Below are 25,239 nucleotides of genomic sequence, written 5' to 3' on the forward strand. Positions count from 1 at the left end.
ACAAGTCCTCGACTATAACAAGCCACAGGTTTCAAGCTGCTTCTCCAGCAGTCTGAGATTCAGCGCGAGCGCCGGCGTGTCGGCTCCATTCAATCAGCATACGGCTCAAAGACGCAATTGTTTCACACAGCCACTCGAACGAGTCTGCGCCTCCCCTCGAGTTCCCTCCTCTCTCTTATGCTCTCTCTCTCTCCCCTTCTCCCCTCTCTCAAAACATTAAGACAAAGCCATTTCTGTCCTTTGCCACTGTTTTCAGTCAGTCCCTGTTAGCAGAAATATCTCATATTCCCTTTGACCTTTATGACAAAAAGCTCTTCATGTCTTGCCTTTTTTTTTGCCTGAAATCCCCCCCCCCCCCCCAAAAAAAACCCCACATTTATTTTATTTATTTTTTTAAAGAAAGTAACCTCTTCAGGGTTATGGTCACAGATCTGCCACTGTTCTGGCAGAATGTTATGGTTTCTAAGCCTTGGTGCAGTTCTCTGATCTCACCCCCATTCCTGGACTGGGTCTTGTACAATGCCTCTATATATCTTACTGCAATTTCTTCCGTTTATTGTACAGAAGCGGTGAAATGTTCCTCTTCATCATCTGGGATCACCCTAAGATGAAGTAAAGTTTGTGCCATAGCATTACATGAAGACCTAACAGATATTGCTAAAAACAAACAAACAAACAAACAACAAAACACAGTAAATCCGCAATGTTATACCAGTAGATAAGACTACTAAAGAGCAACCTTTTGTAACATTGAAGGTATAAAAAGTATGTACTTTTCAATAATATCGATTCAGTTAATATCGTTAAAGTTTATCAGGTTTTTATGGGATTTTTGTACTCACTGAAATAATGCACACATATACATTACGCATTAAATTAATTTTTCTGAAAGATCATCGAATCAAGATACTTTCCCGACATTTTTTTTTCAGTCTAGTTCTGCATGATGGCTCCACTTACAACAACCGATCTGCAATTATGCGGTACAACCTGCCGAGCCGATTTCCCCTCATCTCCTCCTGACTCGGCCAGTCCGCTCAGTCGTGCTGACGATTTCATAACTTTAAAACAATTTTTTTTTTCGAAACATAAACAAAATCAGAGCGCACACTTGTACTGATCCGGGCCCCGAGCGCGTCCATGTACCTGTTGGCCCCGGGCTTCGGGCTCATTGTAGTGGCGCTCAGTCCCTCCCCCCTCCGTCTGTCTGCGGAGAACCAGATCTCCGCCATGCTGGGACAGAGCAACTTCTCACGCCACTCCAGCTACTCGGGATTCTTTTAACTCGCCCGAGAAACAGCGAAACGGGTTTTGTTTTAAGTCGCCAGGTAAGTGCAATTTGTGCGGAGGCATATTTCTAATTCCCCTCTTCGCGGGGTTCTTGTATGAGTGGCTAAACTTGAGCTCACTGTTTGCTTCGTCGCAATGGGCGATGCAGAGTTGTTCTGCGGTCACGCTTTGGACTTTGAGCTCGTGTTCCTGCACTTGTTGCGTGGAAACGCTCCCACTGCGCGAGCTCTCCCGTGGGCTTTCCTCGCGTTTTCTTGCTGTTTTCTCATCAAAAGCTTCGTGACACACAGTAGCCGGTCACGGTGCGCTGAACGTCTCTTTATTTTCGCTGCTGTAGTGCCGGGCCAGTATTCGCTCGTTGGCGGTGTTTATTCCCAAAGTATTTTCTCTTTTTCTCGAAATACGACAAAGCCTGCTGGCCGGACCCGTTTCATACATATCGGCGAATAAAAGAGCCGGAGGTTTGACTTGATGGCCAGCTAATTGACTTGCAAGAAGTGAGTAGTTTGAATGTTTCCGCCTGTCCTTCATTCAGTTTGGGTTGAAATCTGTTGTTCAGCTCGGCAGCTATAAACATTTAAATGGAAGTCTGGCCTTCAAGGGCCGGTGGACGGTTGCTGTGTAAAGAAGGCATACATTAGCGTTTCCCATCTGAGCAACAAAAGAGTGTTTGAGACAAGCAGGTTTGTTCCGAGCATGCAGTTCTGTCCCCGGGCCGCTGAATGAGGGGGGGATTTCACTTTGTGGTTAGTCTGTCTCCTAAGATCGCCTTGATCTTCAAGATGGATCTCTCTCTAGCCCGCCGGTCACCGATACTCGTTTTCAGCGCTTCCAAACGTGAGTGCAGCCTAATTCAGAAGCGTAAAGCTACGGCGGAATCTTACCCCGAGAGTAACTGCTGCGCGTAAGTCAGATGTCGGTGCATGTGTGCACCTTGGATCCTTACCTCCAAATGTTTGAAACCTGACCCGGGGCTGTGGGGTAAACGCTACCCGTGTACCCGGGAATGCTGAGGCTTTGTCTGTGCTCTGGTTTCAGTTGGAGCTCTACAAGTCTTGCTTTGTAGAGCTAAAAGCTTGGCTGGTGTTTGAATGATGTGGACATATTAGACATGTTTACAGAAGAGCCCTGTCAAATTTTCGGCAGAGGCTTTTTTTTTTTTTTTTTTTTATAATAATTTATGCACATTTTCCAGCTGTTTTCAAAATACCATTTACCTTCACCCACAGTAGTTCACTGTATGGTGACAGCTGGAGATGACTTGTACCCCATGTCTCCTCGGGGAGGTTTCCTCACCACTTGATTGGATGTCCTCAGGGAGTGCGGCAAAAACTGAGATGTTTCTATATAAATGTCCTATTCCCTGTTGCCTTAGTCACTGAGTGATTTAATTCTTATTCATGACCCTATTCTTTTTTCCAACTACACTGGGTACCCAGTAGTTAATTAGAGCAAATGCCATCACACTCATCTTTTCTTAATGAGTTGGTTTCTCTGTTTCCCCTGAGGAAATGTATTTTAATGGAGCAGTGCTCTCTGTGTGTGTGTGTGTGTGTGTTCCCATCCACTGGGTTGATGTAGATGGAATATCTCTCACTGTTCTTTGTGTTCTGTATTATCATTAGTATTCTTCTTCTTCTTATGTTACATTTTATTTAGTGCCTTTCTCAAACTCAAGGACACGTTACAGTCAGATAGCTGCTATTTCACACACACAAACCTGATGAAGACACTTTAATATGGTGGAATCATCTCAGACAGATCCTCCTGTCAGTGGGTCATACAGGCACGCTGTAATCCTGTAAGGCAAACATCACTGGCAGCCAATCGATTAATACGGCCTTGACCTCTCAACCCATCTGATATGATGTGTCTAGAACCTGTGACAGCCACTGTACAGAAAGTAGACTTTATGCTGGAATAATCTGAATTTAATAGATTGGAAGCATTGATGGTGATATTTACTGTAGTACATCTCAGCCTTTCCGATCAAATGCATTTAGCTCTAAGCTAACTGATCTGTTTTAGACTTTAGAATGTGTCCTTGGCAGCTATTGCGTTAACTTGGCAAGAGAAGTTGCTTTATCTGCACTAGTTAAGAAAGGCCTAGATAGATTTCTGTTGATGTTCTTCTGAGAAAATGCTAACACAGGTGTAATTCCTGGACAAAACCTAAAAAGGAGTGAAAAAGACTTAAATAGTAACTCAGTGGTGTTTATTCTTGGCCTGTGTCCTGCCAGTCAAACATTTAGCCTTGAAGTACTGCCTGTAGCCATAAACCCACCTGTGCGTGACTGGTCTTCCTTCATGATGGATAATATTATTGGATAATTTTCTAATTTGCCAGTTCACACATGTTTATTCAGTAGGATTCTTTAATCAGTAATGTTGGTTCATAACAGTAGTAGCCTATTATCATCAAATCTCAAAGTCTCCATCGAAGCTAGCTGCGGAAGTTGGCCCTGCAGAGCAGTACATTTTAGTTCCTGGCCTGCGTTGTGCACAGATGGCCAGGCCTTTACCGTAACCCACTGGTACAGGCATAAACGTGGCTCGTCTCGAATCTTTGAACATTCAAATGTGCTGAATCCCATTAATTCAGATGATTTGGCATGGTCTCCAATTGATCTGTTATTCCTAATAAGTGTATTAATCTGAATTGGTAAATGATTTAAATCTTTATCTAAGTTATGTATAAAAGCAGACGTCTGCAGTTTACTGTGACTGACCAAAATAACCTCATTTGCCCTTCTTGGTGATTGAGTTACATGGGCTCTTCTGCTGACAGACAAGTACTGGGAGCCGATGTGACCAATCTGACATCACCACATGGTTCCACTGGTCCTTGTGGTACCTTCTAGCGTGGGGACTAGAACAGCATTACCCTGTCTCCAGGCCACAGTGGTGCCCTGAACGAGCCCTTTCTCAGTGCCAGCGTTCGTTTAGCGTGACGGCCGTGATCTGCTGAACTTGGCCCTTGCCCTCTGCTTTTCCTTGCTTTGTTTGTGGGAGTGGACAAGGCACAGGCTGGGTATCTCTCTCTCCGCAGGCAGAACAGACCTGCATTGTCTCGCTCTGCCAGCGTCTTTCAGCCTCTGCGCAGAGATCACTGGGTGAGGCGGAGGAGCCAGGTGCCTGCGCTCATTTTTTTACAGCTCTGGAAAGCACCAGCCTGGTTACCGGTGCCTTGTTACCTTTGCCTCGGCACACCCTTTGTGACTGGGATTGGTGGGATGGGGTCAGAGGAAAAGTGCTCCAACATGCTCGACTGTGGCCCTGCTAGTAGCAGAACCGAGTGTTTGTCTTGTGCCAACACCCATAAACTTGAACATGAACTCAGTCAAATTCAAGTGGTTGCTATTGATAGGACGAGTTATTCTAAGTACATTTTAAAGTCTTTATACAAATGTCTTTCTGACCTTCAGATGCAATAGGTTTGCGTGATGGAATGTTTGGTTAATACCTGATCGGCTGGTTGTCACGTGAGACTCTTCAGACTGTTATCTTAGACAAATGACCTCAGGGATCAGAGTTTCTCAGTGACCTCTCCGCTGAAGGCACTTGTGCAGACACAAGCTTTTCTTTCTCTCTCTTAATCTTTTTTTTGTTGTTGCCTGTGTCGTTTTTTTGTGTGTCCTCTCTCTCCTTCCCGTTCACCTGTGTGTCCATGAGTCCCCCCCCCCTCCCCCCCGCGCATCCTCCGAATGGTCAGCATCAGCTTGGTAGTGTTGAAGAATGGGTTTATCAGGAAAATTAAACTGTGCGTTTGTTTACTGTCGATTCTAAGTGTTAATTTGTGTTAACCTTTTAAGTTGTTAGCATGTTGTCAGTTGCTACCATGGCAGTTTGTGTTTGGGAGTACTTGGTATGTTAAAGAAGTAAATATCACATACTCCGCTATTAGAAACACTTATGGGAAATGATCCCACAATGATCCCAAAGCACTGTGGCATCTCGCAGGATCTCATCTCATTAGAGATGTAATGTTGTTTAAACCAGACTCCCAAAATTGTCTCATTCCAGTGGTAATCTGTTTTAGCCTGTAGGAAAGGAAGTCCAATGTGATTTTGATTAAAATTGACTGAAAAGGTTCATTGTGCAGTGACCGCCCTCGCAAAAAGAGAATTCATTGATTTCTCGTGTCGCGATTTCTCATCTGATCTCCGTGTTTTTACCATTAGCTTTGAATCACCTGTAACGTAAGCTGCACTAGTGGTCACGTGACTAGTCATGTGGGTGGTTATCATCACAAGCAGATCTGTGGGATTTGTAGGCGGATGAGGTGTGTTCTGTGCTGTAGGAGCAACCCTTGGTGCAGGGGCTTGCGTGATGGCTCCACCCCAGCAGTGAAAAAACTGAACATGTGTAAGTCGCAGTGCTGCTCTTGAAGGATTTTTAAGGATACGGGGTAGATCTGTATCACCTGCTTCTCCACTGGCGTCAGTTTGACAGTAAATGGGGCAATGCAATGTTTCTTTACAGTAATGTTAATTAAAATCTGCTTTCAGTAATGGCTAAAGATGAACATCAAATGCAATCGGTCAAATACATGTTTACCTACAGAAACCAGTAATGTTTCTTGTAAAATGGTGCTTGTATACTTCTCCAGAGAAACTGCTCATCCTAACTATATATTCTGATGACACTACCCAAGTGACTAATTATGCGCCCGATGTTCCATGTTATTTGGTGTGCACATGTCATGGGGAAAGCTGCTGGATCTGTACCTGAGGATGCCTGAGGTCCTTCCAGGTCGCAGAATCACAGGAAACATCACCCGATGGCACTGGAAAGATACACAAAACATTGACATGAATAAATATATTCAGACACCCCCTCCCCCAAACCTACACACCCTGTCTCACTCCATGTCCCCAGGCTTGAATGTCTAATTAGAACCAAATGTGAATAACATCTACTTAACGCATTAATTGTAAGGAAACCGAGGTTGGTGTCCCTGAGCTTTCTGGCGCCAGGGATCCAAAGCATTCCCTGATATCAGAATGTTCTGAGATGTCTGATTGCATTCTGTTTGGAGGATGTAGGTTGATTATTAGTCCAGTAAGACACAAGGAGGTGATCTGTCTGTTTTCACTAATAAGCCCAAATCATAACAAGTGACCAGTCGTTTGTTCGCATGGTGATTTGAGGTGTTAACGGTACATGTATTCATCCCGAATCTTCACAATATGGCGAATGCAGATGACGCACAGGAGCAAAAAAGACCTGCTTGCTTGTTTCATTTCAGCTATTTCAGCTATTCATTTCAGGTTCCCAGTGAACTGAGTGGTGGATAAGGACGGTGTGTCCGAGGTGTGTGTGTGTGTGTGTGTGTGTGTGTGTGTGTGTGTGTGCGTGCGGCAACGCGTCAGCGTACTGAGACGCATTCACGGGCATCATGCTCTTATCCAGAGCAACTTCCATTTTCAGGTCGCAGGCAGATGTTATATTGGGATTCTGACTACTTATCCATGTTTCTGCATCTAGGTGCAAAAGTAGAAAACATTACCGAAGCAACTGGCATTTACATGTCATCTGTCTGGGCTTAAGCTTTAAATGTTGGAATATAAATTGCGTGGAACAAATTACATTTTTTACATTGCATTTTTGTTTATTTTGTGCTTAAAAACAAGATGCTTTTCAGTTTTCTAGCTGTTGTGATCTGTTGCCTTTAAAAAAAATCTTATCAGCCCTATACAAAAATATCAACTATGCAAGAGTGTATGTTCATTGTTTACATATTATTGCTTACTACACTACAGACTGTACCAACGACCACAGGGGGGACTGTACCACAGTAACTTGCGCTACTCTCCATACTCTAGGGAAAAGCTCCTAGCTTTCTGTATTTGGGGGTTTTTGGTGCTTCATTTGTACAGAACTCGTACTGAACCATGATGTTCAAACTGGTGTGAACCAAATCATGATTTGTGTGTTCATCGTTTCTGGGAAGATGGATGTTTATCTCCATGTGGAAATATGCTGATCCCCAAAGTTTCAGGCATTTGCTTTTATTAAATATGCAAACATCTCGTTACATCCACTGCAGTGAGATTGATTTTTCTCTCTTCCTGTTTTCTTTTTATAAGTTCCATGAGAGGAGGGGGAAATTCTTCTGCACAATTGCCCCTTTGCCCTGGTGCAATTCAAGCCCCCACCCACCCATCCTGTACGTAAACCCCAGAAGGGCGCTCCCTGCTGAGGCCGGAGGAAGGGCTATTGATTTAACCAGAAGCTGCAGGTGTGGTGGTGCAGAAAAAATTGTGTTTAGTAAAGGCATAAGGGGCTGATGGGATACGTGTGAACCACACCGAAGGTTTCACTGAGGTGCTGGCAGGGGGCCCCAACGAAACATGATGACTTCACCAAACACAGTGAGGTGTGTTGCGTGAGCTGATACCTTGATACTTGATAGCATGCTTTGTGCTCGCTCGCTCTCATTCTCGTAGGTGTGCTGTGTGGGTGTGTGTGAGAGCAAGCCCTGTGGTGGGTTTGCATGTGACGTTTCTCTGTGTGTGTGTGTGTGTGTGTGTGTGTGTGTGTGTGTGTGCACATTTACGCTGTTGTAATGGCTATTTGGTGAAAAAATTAATAGTCTCTTTGCATGGGGATGAAAACAGGAAAAATGCATCAGGACTGCTCTCCTCGTTAGTAGTTGTGCAACGCAAACAGGGTCAGAGTAAAGACCTGACAATCAGAATGTGTGGAATTACACAAGCATGGGAGAACTGATCCCAGATCAGCATTCTTCCAGATGGTTGGTTTTCCCTTGTGGCTACAGTTAGTATGTGTAAGAGGAGGCATGCTCTCAGTGCCGGGAGAGCAGAGCCCGTACACGCAGCCGTGGATCCCACGGCACACACACACACTCACGGAGGGGGATACAAGCGACCGCTGTAGCGGGTGATGCGAGGAAGGTCAGCGTGTTGGGGGGGTGTGTGTGTGTGTGAGATGGGCAAGTCAGGTGGAGAGGCCAGCGGGAAATGGGCTGTTTATTGCGCATTTTGAAGCCGACGCGTTCTAAAGTAAATGAAAATGTGTCGTCGAATTTTATTGTCTGGTTTGAATTTCCTCACATAAAAATGAGAGAAATTCTCAGCACTTCTGAATAATTTTGTTACATTTTTAAAATGGTTATATAGATTTTCATTTATGTCAAATCACAGCTAACACTCTAACACACACACACACACACACACGTGCCAGCTGATCTTGCTGCTATTGTTTGAAGCTGACAGTGGCAGGAATGCTCTCCAATGAGCCCCCTCAAGGCTGGGTGGGGGTGGGTATGAGTGAGAGAGAGAGAGAGAGATGCAACCGTCTGTTTCCTTCCTCCCCCCTGACGTGGTCGTTTTTTTTTTGTTTTTTTTTTTAATCCATAAATATTTAATTGCAGCTTAGCTGTGAGGCAAAGAGACGAGAGGTTAGAAATTGAGAGTAAAGGAACACACACCGAGGGAGAGACTGAAAGCGAGAGGTGAAGGTGCTCCGCGTCTTTCATCGTTGCTGCGCTGGCGCACTCAGCGCTCTCTCCTCCTGAGGTCTGGTCCTCAGTCTGCTCCCGTAGCCTCCTGACCCCGGGGGGGGGGCAGGAAGAGCATCTCCCCCCACACCCACTGTCGCTGGGAGCTGCTGGGCGACTAGTGCTCGTGTGCAGCTCGTGTCTCGCACTGGAGCTGCCGAGATTCTGGACGCAGGGACGTCACGGACGCAGGTGAGAACGCTGCCGCTCTGAGGGAGTTGGTGAGCTCTTTGATTTTCTGGATTTTTTGGTTTGTTTGTTTTTAAAGGCAAAATGCCTTCCTCCTTTTTTGTGTTTGTCATCAAGCATTTAGACTTTCTTGCTGTTGTTGGGTGAGTAAGAATCGCGCGTTGTGCTTCATGAATATTGCTAACGTTGCTTTTAATGCAGTAATGCAGAAACGTTTGGGCTAAATGAATGAGGAGCTGTGTGGCGTTGCGCTGGTCTATAGGTGATGAGAAGCCCCCCGTCACCGTGGTTTTGCACATCGCTGTTAGCACTCCTGCCGCCTGTAATTCTCAGAGGAGGAGCTGGGAAAAGGAGTTCACTTACGTCGTCCTGACTCCTGTCAGTCTGTCCCCACGGCGACACCAGCCACGTAGTAAGCCATACCAGTGGCTGCACGTGTGAGTGTAATTAGCGTGGGCTGCGACAGTCAGACCCGGAGCGGCGCGCGTGTTGCTCTAGAGAAGGCTGCGCTTGGCTCGCGGAGATCAGAGAGCATCAGTAGGCGTTTTCCAGTGCTGTCGGGCAACTTGAAAGCTCCAGACACATGCCTGTCAGCCACGGTTTCCCCTGTCTGGGTGAGTGTGTGTGTGTGTGTGTGTGTGTGTGTGTGTGTGTGTATGTGTGTGTATGTGTGTGTATGTGTGTGTATGTGTGTGTATGTGTGTGTATGTGTGTGTATGTGTGTGTATGTGTGTGTATGTGTGTGTATGTGTGTGTGTGTGTGTGTGTGTGTGTGTGTGTGTATGTATGTGTGTGTGTGTGTGTGTGTGTGTGTGTGCACAGGTTTGCATGCTTTGTGTGGGTGTGGTTGGTTTCTTTTTTTTAAGCCCTCCATGCTGTCTTGCATTGGAATGTCAGGTATTACTTTTCACAAACTGTGTGTGATTCTTAAAGATGTAAATCCCTCTATAGTATGTGCCAGTTCAGACAAGGGGCCAAAATTGATTCATTAAAAAACAAATCTGGTTTTTCTTTACTGCCTCCTGTCTTCTAGGGTAATGCATTCATAACCCTTAGAATTTTAAAGGGTAATGGTAAAAAAACAAAAACCAGAAGAGATACATTCACAACACTTATGGCTGCAAAAACAAGTGTGTGTGTGTGTGTGGGGGGGGGGGTGGTGTCTGTGTATGGGGGGGTGTATGTGTGTGTGTGTGTGTGGGTGTATGGTTTATGTATGTATTAAAGACTGGGATAAATGCTTGTATTAAAGTTAATCTGGTCTGAACTGCTGTGTCTCAGGAATGCATTACCCACATTGGAAAGTTTTTCTGCAGTATCAACTGTAAAGGGTCTTCATCAAGAAAGCCAACAGCCCCACAGTGGGAACCCATGGAAAGAAATCTGCATATTTTATCATTTTCCACTTCAGCCTTCTCCTGAGTGTGGAACTCAAACATTTGAGAGCCAGTTTCGGAAGTTGGGTTTGGCCCCGTTTTTATTACCTTGGTGCATCATGGAGAATGTTTTTACTGGGCTCCCGGGATCTATAAACAGTTTGGGCAAACATGGAAGGGGAAATGTTTGCCTAAATGTGTTTGAAGCGTTGTTTAAGTAGTGCAGAGCTCGTGCTGTGAGGGACATGTCTGCCACTGGGGAGAGGATACGAGATGGAGCGCACCGGTCGTCAAAACGTTAAACTATGACGAAGTAGCACAGTCGTGAATAATTAGAGGGATGTGCAGAAACAGGAGAGCCTGTGCTGCTGGAGGGACCCAAACGTAGTGCCGCTGCACGTTAACGCTGTTGAGAGGATATGGAACACAGGTCAGGCTTAGAAACTGTTCTAGGAACAGTTAAGACTATATGCTCCAAGTTTAAAAACTCTGATATTAAAAAAAAGTAGACTCGCATCATGTTAAATCTAGAGGAAGTCAGCTCCTGCAAGGGCCAGTTTCCTCACCGTGTCCAGATCTGCGTCCCCCTACACGCCGCGTTACGCCGCTGAGGCCAATTCTTTAATATTCAAATAAGCCACAGTGTAGTACTTGCTGTGTGCAAAAATTCATTTCCATCTTTAGGGTTGGTGTCTCCCCCACTAGAAGCTGAGGCAGGTCCTTGTTTGGATGTTGCCCTTTAGTTTCAGAACGAAAAGCTTCAAGCTCATTCAGTGGGCGTGGTTTCATTGCTTCCTTCGGTGGGCGTGGTTTCAGGCTGGGCACGGCTGCAGGTCAAGACAGGTTGCATTGCTGGATTTGCAGAGACGAACTTGGCTTCCTCTCTACTGAGGGTCATAAAAACTGTTTAGAAAGGGTAGTCATTTCAGACAGGGATTTCAGTTTTGGGTGTGTTCGGGTGTGTGCTCAGGCTGGAGCAGATGTTTAAACGCTAATGAGCTGCAGTCTGACAGCGGCCCCCGAGGGACCACAGTCTCGGCCTTGGAGTCAGAGCCTTGAAAGCAGTCTGGAATACAGTCAGAAGCTAACGTCTCTCCCTAGGCCCTTCTGACAGGTCCTACATCACCAGACAGCACAGGACCCAGTATTACGCGGCGGCCTGTGTGTCCTTTGTCCCAGTTTGACCTAGCAGAACCGTGATGTGGTCTGGAAGGCTGAACTGTGTAGTGGTCACAGACAGGGAGCAGTAGGCAGGGATTACTGGGCTGTGTGTGAGATCAGGGTTAAGGTTCTCAGCAGGCTGCAGGGTCATTGATGCCTGCGTTAAGCCGGGAGGCCAAACAGCCGCACACGTGGCTCGTGAGGACCAATCTCCACTACTGCCACATGGGGTGTGTTCTCTGTTCTCTTCTAGTCCTGATTCACTGAGGATCTCTGTCTCTCATGAACTTGTCATGAATGTGTTGACATGCAGTATCATCTGTTAAGCTACTAACACATTGCTATTTTAATCTGTAATGCAGAGATAAGATGGAGGCTAACGGCAGTTTCTGCTGATGCTCTGGCACGCACTAAAACGCTGTAAGTAAAATGAACAGGAGCCAGACCGGCAGGCTGGTCTCACTGCCTGGAGACCAGCTTATAGAGATTCCCTGTGTATCGGCATTTGGTGGGAGACGTTTTGGCAGTGGTTATGATAAGAAGAAGAAATTGTAGCCAGCAGTAGGAACCCAAATGCCACCCCCGTACCAACCAGAAAAGGAGGAGAATACAGCCCATAATATTGTCTCTCTTGGTCTGCACTGCCAGGATTCCTCAACACTCTCTTTTTTTTTTCTGCTGGGCTCTGCGGTTGTCATGACAACAGAACACCCCCCAAAGCTTGCAGTGCCTCCCCCCTGTGTCTCCTTAGCCAGGCTGATGGAGTGTGAGAAGCAGGCTGTGTGTGTGTGTGTGTGTGTGTGTGTGTGTGTGTGTGTGTGTGTGTGTGTGTGTGTGTGTGCGTGCGTGTCTGCGCTGCTCCCAAGCTCCTTTGTGTTCCCGTGTGACCCCGCGCCATGGCTCGCGACGGAGAGAAAGGCCCGTGTCTTCAGCGTCCCTAGCAGAAACGTTACGCACAACCTCAGGCTGTAGGTGTGAGTGTTGTGTTTGCCGTGTATGGAACTTTCTGCGGTGGTGGTTGGTTGTTTTTAAACAAAGTTTCCTCTGTGCGTGCACGTGTGTGTACAGATACTCTTCTCTGCTGCATGCGTTTCCGCACCAAGCGTATAGTTCTGTTTTACTGTGTGTGTGTGTGTGTGTCTTTCTCATCTGAAGGCTGTTTTCCTTCCCCAGATCAGCACTGGTGAAGCTTCCTGCATCCTCCGCTGCCGTCTAAGACCTGGATCCCAGGTGATCGTTTCTTTAATGAATCACTACTCGCCTCCAGACGTCATGACGTACAAGTAAGTTGTTTTTGTCCGTCTCCCGATGTCCAGCTGCGTTTTCTAATAAAGAATCTCGTCTGTGTTCTCCTGCGTGAGCTCAGCGCATGGCGCTGTGGCCAGCTTGACGCCTTTCCCTGCGCTCGGGCGAATGTTGCGGCCGCCTAAAAGTGCAGCGGAGCCCAAGCGCATAAAGGCCCCCTCTGTCAGGACCCCGCAATGCACATGTCATTCGCAAGAAGCTTGATTAGCATGCCATGCTGGCTGAGCTGTGTTTGCTGATCGCTGTTGGAAACAGGCCTGCCCCACTGATCCAAGAACAGTTCCAGACCCAATCTGAGGGTCAGTGCTGGGCCAGCCTGGCCTCTTCAAAGCTGGTCGGCTGCTCCGTTATTCCAGGGCTTGACAGAGCTGCTCGAGTGAGAGCTGATGCCCTTTTTTCGCCTTGCGTTCAAATGGGGGGCGGGGCCAGATCTTCACAGAGACAATTGGCAGAATGTAGGACACTGGAGAGACAGTGAATCTCTGCCTGTCAGCTGATGGTGAGAGATGGGGAGCCTCCTCTAATGGCTCATTCTCTGTGTGAATGTTTGGAATTTGGATTGGAACGTTTCGGGTCTTGGAATCTCGGATGATCTGTAGTCCTTTTCTTTATGGAGGTAGCAGCTCATGTTGGCCATGTTTCTGGGAGATGGCTGTGGGTTTGCCTGACAAGGCTAGCTTTGGTACACACACACACACACACACACACACACACACACACACACACAGGCATGCATGACTGTTCTTAATCTTATACAAGATGTTTGTGTCTTAAACTCAGTTGCTAGATCAGCTCTGCCCCAATCAAGCCTGTGTGTGCAGATTAGACTTTAATCCAGCCCTGCTTTTCTCTTCCTCTCCTGCTTCCCTGGCTTGCTCTGTCAGCGATGAACGCTGCGCCGCCCCCCCCCGTCATGCTCCCAGCTCACAAGTAAGGGATGAGTTTCTGGACAACCTCGCCAAAGTATCAAAGGTATCCTAGCAACTATTGCAAGTGGCGGACCGAGGCCCCCAATTTAGTTGTCCATTGTATTGCCAGTGCTGGCCTGCGTTGTTGTGCAATTGTTGGTGTGGAAGAATGATAAATGTCCTGCCAAAAGGATGAGGGAGGGAGGTGGTTCTGGAGATTGGAGCATGAACAAAGCGCGCCTCTGCGTCGGACCACTTAACATTCATGTTTTTATGGAGCCTTTGCCCCACACGCACTGTACTCCACCTGCCCCTGATCACAAAGAGCAGAGAGGGTTCCCCACCACTCCGGGATTGTCTTCATCTCAAACATGGTTTCATACGCTCTCCCTACATTAATCTCATAATCTCTCCCCCTCCCTCTCTCTCTCTCTCTCTCTCTCTCTCTCTCTCTCTCTCTCTCTCTCTCTCTCTCTCTCTCTCTCTCTCTCTCCCCTCCCCCCCCCCTCTCTCTCTCTCTCTCTCTCTCTCTCCCCCCCCCCCTCTCTCTTTCTCTCTAGGGACTATGCTAGCTATAGTGTTGATGTCTTGTCTCCTCTCTCTCCTGACTTTGTATGGTGGGCAGATCTGGATCTCTGTGTTTAGATACTCGGTGGTTGAAAGAACAGCGTAAAATGCTGCAAGTGTTTATTTTGTTTATTTATGACTGCGATTGTATTCCTGGACATAAACAACAAAACTAGTCGGAATGGTTTACTTGGATCTTTTGATGCAACCTTTGGCATAACGGAGCACTGAGCCAAGTAAATGTTTTACACGCCAACACATTTTGATATGAGATCAGCTGTAGGAGGGGGAGGAGCAGAGCAAAATCCTCTTCATGATGGTCTCAAACCCTCCAGGCATGCCCTTTTAGGGCGGTCTCGGACCCTAGGGGCGTGCCCTTTTAGGGCGGTCTCGGACCCTAGGGGTGTGCCCTTTTAGGGCGGTCTCGGACCCTAGGGGTGTGCCCTTTTAGGGCGGTCTCGGACCCTAGGGGTGTGCCCTTTTAGGGCGGTCTCGGACCCTAGCGGTGTGCCCTTTTAGGGCGGTCTCGGACCCTTCATTCTTCTCTTTGCCTAAGTGAGCCACTTCTCTCTATTTTCAACTCTTTTCTTTCTACACTTTCTGGTTTATCAGATGTTTCTGTCCTCTAAAAGCCTTGAGTAAATATTTGATTCAGACAAACCCCCTCTGGTGCTCTGAAAGAGACTACAGCATCTCGGAGCGCATCCCCCGTGGTGCGTGTCAAAACGAATCCTGCGTCAGCAGGTGCAGCTGCAACGGCCTGGCGCACGGAAACGCGGCCTTCTCGCCAATTCGAAGTGTCCTCGTGACGCTTCCGTAAGTGCCCTCGAGTCCGAAATGACAGCAGCCACCGCTCGCACTAGAGTGCAGCTCCGTCTGCTTCATCAAACTCGTTTGTGCGCCCGTCAACCCGCCCACAATCGCATCGTTGTCTCGGCCGTTATGAAAAGCATGACCTATGACACGGGCACTTCCTCTTTCCGTGTCCCTGGGTCCTGTCGTATGGGGAGGGGAGGGGGGAGGAGTAGTCAGCCCACGAGCGGATCCGAGAATGAGTCGTGTCGGACGTTGATGACACGTTTTGTTTGTGGTGAGTGAAGTCATGTCAGCGCGTTTCCGTCAACTGTAGGATGGAACACGAGCTTTGACCTCCAGCTCATCAATTTCGAGCTCCTGTCAGTGGCCCCCGCCAGAGTTTTTGATAGCTGTGTGCGAGTGCGAGCCTGGCACCTGACATGAGAAGGCAAGCCTGATGCTCTGACTCGAGTGTGTGTGTGTGTGTGAGAACCTGTGCGATGGAGAATGGAGACAATAGTGACTACTGAGCCCGTGGATTGGCGTGGGGAGGGGTCTGAGTGAGGCTAGCTTGCATGTGTTGTGTTCATGGCTTTATTTACCAGACATCCGAAAGGACTGATTCAGGATCATATGTCTCCCCCCCGATCAACTCTGTGTTTCTGTATGAGCTGGTCCCGTCGTAACTACAAATGTAGCTAAAGATGGATCATACTGTGGCTACTCGATGTGCAGAGAGCTCAGAATTAAATTGCTATATAAATAAAGAGGCAGTCAAATTTGTGCAAAGTATTTAAAAGAACTCTACTGTGTCTTGTTCTAATAATTTCTCTCTTTTTTTTTTTTTTTTTTTTAGTTTTTATTTATTTGGCCACTTGATTGTGCATGCACGTGATGGAATTCCATGTGTATGGCATGCTTTAATTACCTCTGGTCGGGGTCGGGGTCGCCCCTCTGGCTCAGGAAGTGTGAAATGTCCGTGCGAGGCTCCCGGATCCCAGATCGCATCCACTCGCACCTGCGGCCCAGAGTCGTCGGCTCTGTTGCGTCGCCGCAAGAAGGTGTTGCAGAGCGGCACTGCGAACCTTCTCGGAGAGCGCAGGTACCAGCTCGCACATCTCATCCCGAAGACGTCTGAATCACTGGGACGAGCGAGTGCTTCGGTATCTCACTGCCCACTGGGAGGGCCCCTGTGAAGCACTTTGTCAATGAAGAGAAGCTTCCGGACAGAGGGACAGAATCTCATATCCCTCTCCTCATTACAGGCCAGCTGACACCCTGTTGTTGTTGTTGTTGTTCTACCACCCCCGACTGATGTCAGATCAGTGTCCTAGGCTGATCGCTGCTACCCAGTGTCCCACTTGCCTGTTTAAGGGCTCCAGTTAATCCCATCAGCCTGAAGACATCTCCTGTTTTGCATTTAAAAACAAATAATGGTGTTTTGGAACCATCGCTTGGACAGCTTGCTGTTTCTGCGTGCGTGCGCCCCTAGTAACAGGTTGAAAAGTGTCTGTGTGTCTTTTTCTGTCCTGATGATGGAGTGTTTGGATGGAGGTTCCAGCTGGCGGGTGGGGCTTGGCATCACCAGTGGATACTTGGCTTTTAAAACCCATAGGGCTTTGCTTGGCATACTGGCATGCCAGGAATATAATCTCACTGCTGTTAGAAAGAACTCACACCTGCAAACTGTAACTTAGTCCTCTATAAACCCTTGTTACCCTGTAAAGCCATAATGCAAGAACTTGTAAAGATCTGTTTGTTTATTTATCTATTGAATTTTTATTTGAACTCCTGCGTGCTGTGGTTATTTTGCATGCTTCTGTCGTCTGTGCGTGCATGCAAGCATGTGCGTGTGTGTAGGCGTGCGAGCATGCTTTGGGGTGCATGTTTTGTGGTTTTTAATGTGCACACACACACACACACCTCATCAACGCTGCTTTTAAAATGCACAAAGACAGCTGCCAATTCAAAGCAGCACTATTCTTTTTCCTGGTTCAGCAAATGTGCCTGAGATGTTCTCTCTCTCTCTCTCTGTTTTTGCTGGTGTGTGAGGGAGGGAGTACAGGGGAGTCTGATTATGTTTGTGTTTATCAGAACTTGGCTAATGATTAGTAGACTTGCCCGGTGGGAGGGGTGTGTGTGTGTGTGTGTGTGTGTGTGTGTGTGTGTGTGTGTGTGTCTGTCTCCTGAGGATGTGATGTATTTATTAGTCTCCATCTCCATTGTCCTGTGTGTTAATGCATGCCATCAGCATCTACTGTGTTGTAACAGCCCATCACTAGTATGAAGTTTCATAATAACCCTGATATTTTGCCATCTCTCTCTCTCTCTCTCTGTGTGTGTGTGTGTATGTGTGTTTGTGTGTTTCTCCCAGCTGGAGGATTTTATAATTCTCCCTCCCTGAAGCCAGGATTCACTCATCTAGTTGAACATCGTGGAAGAGTTACAGGTCAGAAGCTTCCTTCCTCGCTCCCCTCCTCTTCTGCACTCGTCCGTCTGCTTGACCACACTCTCCCTCTTGCTGTTTTGTGGGTCTGTGAGGGAGCAGTACCTCCTCATGTTTCCAGCTGCTAGGCTAACTCTCCTCAGCCACACAGCTGATGGTGCACTCTGCTATTTATTGATTTTGTGTGTGTGTGTGTGTGTGAGTTGGGCTTTGGTGTTTGTTTCGTTTCGGTGGGTCTCCTTTTCTCTGATTCTGCCTCAGCTGATGTGCTATTGGATTTGCATTTGGTTCTCCTCACTGTCCCCACCCTGCCTGCCCTCTACTCGCCTCGCAGTGCAACTCTTCAAATACATGTGGCAGTCTGTGTCAGGGTAGGAGAGAGCAGGAGGAAGAGGAGGAGTGGAGGTCCAGCTGCTGCCATGGCAGGTCACAAGGTCACGGACCTCTCTCTCTCTTTCTCTCTCCCTCCCCTCTCTCTCCCTCTCTCTGCCTTTCCACCCCCCTCTCTCTCCCTCTCTCTCTCCCTCCCCTCTCTCTCCCTCTCTCTCTCCCTCCCCCTCTCCCTCCCCCCCTCTCTCTCTCTCTCTTTCTCTCTCCCTCCCCTCTCTCTCCCTCTCTCTGCCTTTCCACCCCCCTCTCTCTCCCTCTCTCTCCCTCCCCTCTCTCTCCCTCCCCCTCTCTCTCTCTCTCTCTCTTTCTCTCTCCCTCCCCTCTCTCTCCCTCTCTCTGCCTTTCCACCCCCCTCTCTCTCCCTCCCCTCTCTCTCCCTCTCTCAGCCTCTCCACCACCCCCCCCCCTCTCTCTCTCTCTCTGTCTCTCTCTAGCTGGCTCTAGCTGGCTCATGTGCGCGTTCGGTGGATTTCTGTGTGTGTATTTTAGTCATTTTTCCAGGGTTGACCCCGAGTAAGAGCACTGTGTTGGGGCGGAGTGCAGTACAACGTGCAGGAAAGACCAGACCTTTGCACAGTGTCAGCTGTTACACAACACTTCAGCTCCTCATTCCTTGTGTTCTCAGCGGGGTTTTGTGGCGTCTCTCCTAAAAACATGTGCTCCTCGCCGTTCTTTGGCGTAAAGAATCTGTTTAATTGTTCTATTGTAATGCTCACTCTCTCCTCCTCTCCCCTCCTGTGTGTGAAATGAGGGCTTTGGTTTGTGTGTTTCATCACAGTTGCCAGGCTCTCTGCTGGGGGGGGGGGGGGCGGTTGTGTGCGGTGACCCTAAATCCTGGCATGAACCCGCCGCTCCGCTGCGCCTCTGAATGGGTAGCGAGTGGGAGCCTGGCGCGCTGCGATCGCTCTGTTACGGAATGCCAGAGCTAGACGCTGGCCGGTGGCAAATGAGTTGATCTATCGCAGGCAAAACTGCTGCGTTTACAGCATGTACTTAATTCGGCCTGCAGAGGGAGGGCTGTTTTAATAGTGTGTGTGTGTGTGTGTGTGTGTGTGTGTGTGTGTGTGTGTGTGTGTGTGTGTGTGTGTGTGTGTGTGTGTGTGTGTGTGTGTGTGTGTGTGTGTGTGTGTGTGTGTGTGTGTGTGTGTGTGTGTGATACTGCACCCCCACTCTCACCTCCTGGTTTCTAGCTGTCTAAAGGTAGCAGGCTCAATGAGCAGTTCTGCAGTGCTGTGTTAAGTTTGCTGTGTTGAATTTGAAACCTGATTCAGAGGGAAGTTCTCGATTCTGTACAGTTCAGATTAACAGTAGAGTACAACGATGGGATATGCGTAACAGTAATACAATATAGTAATTACAGTGCACACTATAGTCTAAAGGTTTCATCCACTGTGTGTGTGTGTGTGTGACAGGACACCACTCTAGTATTGCAGCAATGCCTGGCCTCTGTGAGGAAGGAAGCTCTAGAAAACTGAGTCCCTCTAGGTTACACACCACACACACACACACACACACACACACAGAAAGAGAGAGGAGGATCACGATAACTGTCACTCTCTAAAGGTAATCTGGCCCTCCCAGAGTTAAACTTGATCTTTCTTCAGAGTTGTGCACACATGCGTGCACACACAGGCACCTGCGGTAGAGCATCGTAGCTCAGGCCTGTGATTTTACCTCTCTGATCTTTATAGTCCCAGAATAGCGCTGTGTAAGGTGGCAGACATGTACCCGCACACGTCTGTCGCTTTTTCTTCTGAAGTGCTTCCTTTTTTTCATTTAATTTGTTTTTTTTTTCTTTTCCTGTCTCTTAGTACATTGCATCTGCACTATACTGGCTTTCATTTCTGAGGCTTTTATTAATGTGTGGGTGGGGGTGTGGGTGTTTTTTGGTTTTTTTTACTATACACTCCCATGTAGCTTGGGGGAATATGGTCAGTGGCTGCTTGGTAATTAAAGGGAGGTGTGGTTGGTGCTGAGAACTGGCTCTTACAGAGATGTCAAGGGTCAAAGGAAGGTAGGAACACACACACACACGTATCTTAGGCCTTTAAAGAAAAGTTTAACTGCAGATACCACTATATCTCTAGACCTAAACATAAACATCTGTGAGTAAGTCAGAGTTTCTTTGACTCTGTTAGGGTTTGAAGTAAAATTTTTGTGCATGAAATGCTGATGAGAACCAAATTGCTCATAAAGTGATGTTCAGGTGTTCCTGGTAATAACATATTTCCTGTCAAAGATCTAGACCTTTAACATGTAACTCTTCCCTCTTTGTCTAGTGAGCTGATTGGTTACAATGATTGGTTCACACACACACACACACACACACACACACACACACACACACACCTCCCTCTGGTGTTGTCATGGCACTGAGTGGATTTGAACAGACACTTCTCTGTATTAGGGACTGGTTAGTGCTGCTCACTGACGTGGAACCAGAGCCATCTGATTGGCATGGAACGTGAGCGCACGTTTACTCCTCCAGATGTTCAGTCACTGTGATACCTGCTCTTCCTGCTGGAGGTCAGTGACACTACATCTCCCAGAATGGCGAGAGCTCCGGCAGACATATGCGAGCGGCTAGTTTAGCACGGCCTGCGCCTGCCCTGCCTTCTGCCCTGAGTCTCGAGTTTCTCAAAGAACATGCGCTCTCCTCAACCTGTCCCACTGCCGTGGAGCTCTACCACCTGCTCGGTGAAGTCGGAGCCATGTGTTAGAGAGGATGTAGGACCAGCTGACTGCTCTGGAGAATTCCCGCTCACTTCCAAAAATAAGAGCGCTCCATATGAGGTTTCTCTATTCCACTACCTGTTTTGTTTTTTTTTCTGCTGCTTGGCTGAAGCACCTCTGCCGATTTTTTTAAATTTTTTTATTTATTTTTTATTTATTTCTTTTTAATTATTTTTGTAGAGTTTGACCTCTGTACCTGAACAGGGCTCCTGACTTCAGCACATGCACACGTTAAAAGGACCTCTGAGCTCACCTTCTTGCACCCCAGCAAGCGTTAAACGCACCTAGCAACTGTGTGTTACAGTTCCGTAAGAGCAAAGCTGCGCGAGTATGTTTATATGTGTGTTTTGGTGTTGTAAGAGTGCAAGGGAGAGAAACTCACACACTTCTGCAGTCTCTGTTTGTTTACAACACCCCCCCCCCCCCCCCGCCCTTTTCACCATTTCATCTTCGCCCTCTTCTTTCCTCTCTTCAAACTCACATGGGTCGCGTGTGCAAACTGGGGTTTTGGACTCCAAATATAGGCCTTTACGGTAGCTGACCCTGTCTTTGCCTTTAGTGTGGTCACTCTAGGCCTGGCTCAGCTCAGAACCCTGTCCCCGTGCTGTAATTATATGCGAGGGTATCTATTTGGTGTCCTTTGAGAAGCACTGCTGTTGCCTAGCGCTGCAAAACTCCCCCTTTAGTCATTTCGCAAGCGCCGACGTACTAAAGTGCAAGGCGCCTTGCTTTTAGCCTGGTTAGAATGTGTAGCTTTTCTGTTTATTCCTGGTTAGTTTCTTGTTGCCGAAGGGAACAAGCTTGCCGCCGACCTACTGTAGCTGAATTTTGTTGAGTGTTTTAGTTTCTCGGCCTGCTGCTGTTGAGTCATCAGTCCTGGAGCAAATAGTAAGCGCTACCAGTGATCCCTCCTCAGGAATTCCTTTTATCATATCATCTTTCAGTGGTAAAATAAAAGCAAACTCTTCTTGCTTTTGTGACAAAGAACAAGAGGTTCACGTGGTTCATTAATTCTTGTACCTTTTTAGATGATATTTTTAAACCACTGCTAGGGTCTGGTTTTTTTGGGGGGGGGGTGAACCAGGCAGAGAGGGACTTGCCCTGACCCTCCAGAGCAGCTGAAGACATTTGTCCACATCCAAAAGCTTTCAGAAAACATGCACAAATATGGACAAAACAAACGCAGTGAACAGAGAGGGTTCCGTCCATGTCCGCTCGACTTTGTTTTTATTTGTTTTGTTTTTTTTGCCCTACTTTAAAATAAATAAATAAATAAATAAATATATATATATATATATATATATATATATATATATATATATATATAATTTTTCATTTTTATTTATTTTATTTTTTTTCCCTTCCTTTCATACCCACGCCGTTGTAAACGCACGCGGCCATTTGAAATGATGTCATGAAAATGTTTTCAGATCTCCTGCCAGAGCAAAGAAGCCGAGACTTGTCTGGTGGTCTGTACCTAAGGAACCGCACGACCCCTCATTACTCTCCAGTCCTAGACACAGCTACCAAACTCCCACAATGCATCACTGCCTCCCACGGTTCTGTGGTGCTTCAAATGAGCTTTGAACTCGCAAAGGGTTTCACATGGGGAGTTTGTTTGCCTTCTGCTCTTACATTGTTGTCCCTTCCTCCTCCTCTATACACACGGATTGGGACGTCCTGACCAGAGGTCCCCTACCGAAGTTCACGGTGCTGGTGACCGTTAGATGAGTAAAGCACTGAGATTAGAGAGTGCGACACGCACACGCGCGCATGCGGGCACGGGCACCGTCGGACAGCAAGCTCTTGAGAGAGAGTGGGATTGTGGGAGATTTCAGTGGCCACAGTGGGAAAGCAGATTGTGGGAAGGCCTTTGGGTGGTGACTGAGTGGCCCCATAGCGATGCCAGATCAGTGTGCCATCTGAACGCAAGCCAAGAGCACTGTTAAAGCCAAGGGAAAGGGAGAGATGGACAGAGATTATGGAGAGAGTGTGTGTGTGTGTGTGTGTGTGTGTGTGTGTGAGGGAATGTGAAAGAATGGGTTTGGCAGGAACTGAATGTTTTGAAAAGGCACATGACATCCCAGTAGGCCTGGTGCCAGTATCTGTGACCCATTTGCGTTTTCAGAGTTGTAGGGGTGCGGCGTGGGTCAAACAGGTGCAGCACACGCTAGACTAGCCTTCTTACCTTGTACAGCATTCACACAGATCCACAACGCATAGAGTAAAGACACTATGGAGCGCATGAGCTCGGGCCTACTCTATTAGAGCTACCTCTCTGTCTGTGGTGCTCTGGGGAGTTTCACTGCTGCGTACGGTCATGGTTTATTTTCTTTTATTTGTCAGGGACCGGAGTGTAAATCAGAATTTAGACATTTTAGGACTGTTGCATTTGTGTTTGTACGTGCTGCCCCTGGGCAGTGTTGTCAGGAGGCGTGGTATCTCCTGCATGATGACGCCCAGTTCTGCGTGGCTGTCTCTCTCGATGACGTCAGGCGACTGGCGTGCTTGTTAACCATATCTTAGACATAAAGGCCTGGGTGTCTCGGGATGTTTTTTTTTTTTTTTTTTTTTCTTTCATCCAGGATAAAACAGAAGTATTGATCACTGGTTCAAAGGTCTAGAGAAAGTATCTGACCTCTAAACTAAATGCACTGGGGTTTAACCCAGGCCACCACCAAGAAAAGCTTTCGAGTGCTTGAGAGAGAGACTGAAAATATTGATATTTTTAAATGGAAACATTTAATTCATCTGGCTTTCATGTAGCGTGTTTTGTTTTATAAATTTATGGTCTTAGTATTTCTACCTACTTTTATTGATTATCATTTGTTATTATTTCTTTTATTCTATTTGTTTTCATTTTTAACATTTTACTTAATCTACTGCTATACAATAATCAATTTATTGATGAATTTTAATTTAATAACTTTATCGGTAATACTATTGCTTGTATTGCACATTTTTATTGGTCTTCTTTTATTGGTTTCTATGCTCTGTCAGCGTTTATTGGGAGAACACTATGGATTTTTCCCTCCTACAGGAGACGGAGTACGGAAAAATGAAATGGAAACAACTGGCAAACCCCTCTTAGGCCTTGGGGATGCTCCATCCAGCCGAGTCAATAAAAATCATCTTTCCTGTGATGTTCTCTCGTGCAGATGGTTACAACGATGAGTGTCCCGTGATCTTGTTTCCATGGTGACGGGCGTCCGCGCCACCGGCTCAGATTTGCTCAGATCGTGTTCCATTGATGCATTCTTCCCTGGCTTTCTCTGTACTTTCTTCAACCTCAAAGCCTGATCCTTGAAATATGGGGCAGTGGCAGAACAAGAGGATGGATGAGGCGGCAGCGTTGCGGGGCAGGGCAGACACCAGCCTGGGTCTCTCAGCTTCAGCCGAGCATTGTAGGGCACTTGACTGTTACGGCTTTTGTGCTGAACTCATTTGTTCTCGGTATATTAAATGTAAAAGGGCTCTTTTAATAGTTTTTTTTTTAATGGCAGCATTAGCAGGAAGCAGGAAATTTGATTCTTCTGGTGTTTTTGTGTAGGCCAGACTCGCCCTCCTCCCTCTGTATATGTGCTGAGATCTTTTCACTAAACTGTAGGAACCCAAAACCTGCTCTACCAGGTCGCACAATCCCCTTTCTCCTCTCGGCGCGACACGCGATAGGGTTCACCGCTTGGACACGAACCGCCCACGTGCGTACCCGGAGGACGCACAAACGCAGATCTCATCCGGCCAGAGTGTAGCTGATCAGCGGAAGCGGTCACGTGACGCTAAAAAGGCAATCGTGCTGCTCTATGAACGCAAAACCAAGTTTTGTTTGTTTGTTTGCTTTTTTTTTTTTTAAAGAAAAACAATTAAACAATGCTCTATAAAATTAAAACGAGAGATCTGTCGTCGCACGCGCTACCTCCCATAGTTGCTTGGATCTGAAAAGCCTCCCAAGGCAATGGACTGTCACGCACACGGTGCGTGGGCTGTTACGCTCTCGCGTTTCGCCTCTCCGAGTCACTCTGCACCTCGGGCGCCATCGCGCTGTGCTTTTGAGCGCGCGTCCCTGTTTGGGTAGACCGCGGGACCCTTTCGCAGTCTGGCGGTGCCACGCGGTCGGGGGAAGAGTGGGACCGGGATGAGGCGAGCTCGGGAACAGAACGGGAACGTTACGGAGGTGTGGCATCGAGTTCAGATATGTGAGCTGCGATCAGATAATGTGCTTGAATGAGAATAAGGGAAGGCGGGGGAATGGGGTGGTTTGTTCTGCGGTGACGGTACAAATGCGGGATTTGTCCGTGTTTCTTTTGAAACACGTTTTGCGAGAGATGGTTTTTATGGAACTGATTTCCGGATGTTCTGTTTCTAATCAGATTTAAGTGTGTGTGAAATGTGGTGTTTTAAACTTGCCTCTAGTGAGTAGTGGAGTCACAGTGCTTGTCTGAACGCGCTTCGTTAAATCCCCCATCACGGCTCCATTAGTGTGACAGATGAGAATAGTGTGGATACACGATCTAATTCACCAAACCAGATTATTTTCTTTTTCTGTTATTTTTCTAT

General features: G+C 47.2%; 1 protein-coding gene across 8 annotated transcripts in view; it reads left to right on the top strand.

Moving 5' to 3' along the window:
• The first annotated feature begins 778 nt into the window (after positions 1–778).
• LOC113573722 (sema domain, immunoglobulin domain (Ig), transmembrane domain (TM) and short cytoplasmic domain, (semaphorin) 4D) overlaps positions 779–25,239 on the top strand; it is a 36,103-nt gene continuing 11,642 nt past the window's right edge. Inside the window, exons 1-3 of one of the 8 annotated variants that reach the window (XM_081718885.1) lie at positions 784–1,328; positions 12,712–12,821; positions 17,488–17,562. Coding sequence is in view for 4 of the 8 variants with exons in the window: in XM_035526965.2 (XP_035382858.1) it covers positions 12,784–12,821 (38 nt within the window). In the remaining 4 variants the exon portion in view is untranslated. Of the gene's footprint in view, positions 1,329–1,449; positions 1,788–8,728; positions 9,005–12,711; positions 12,822–17,487; positions 17,563–19,928; positions 19,964–24,624; positions 24,879–25,239 lie in introns of those variants that run through there. The other 7 variants (XM_081718884.1, XM_035526965.2, XM_035526967.2 and 4 more) reach the window with 7 other exon arrangements.

Source organism: Electrophorus electricus, chromosome 8 (assembly GCF_041902795.1).
Source record: "Electrophorus electricus isolate QZ-2024a chromosome 8, ASM4190279v1, whole genome shotgun sequence".
In the NCBI taxonomy this organism is placed as follows: Eukaryota; Metazoa; Chordata; class Actinopteri; order Gymnotiformes; family Gymnotidae; genus Electrophorus; species Electrophorus electricus.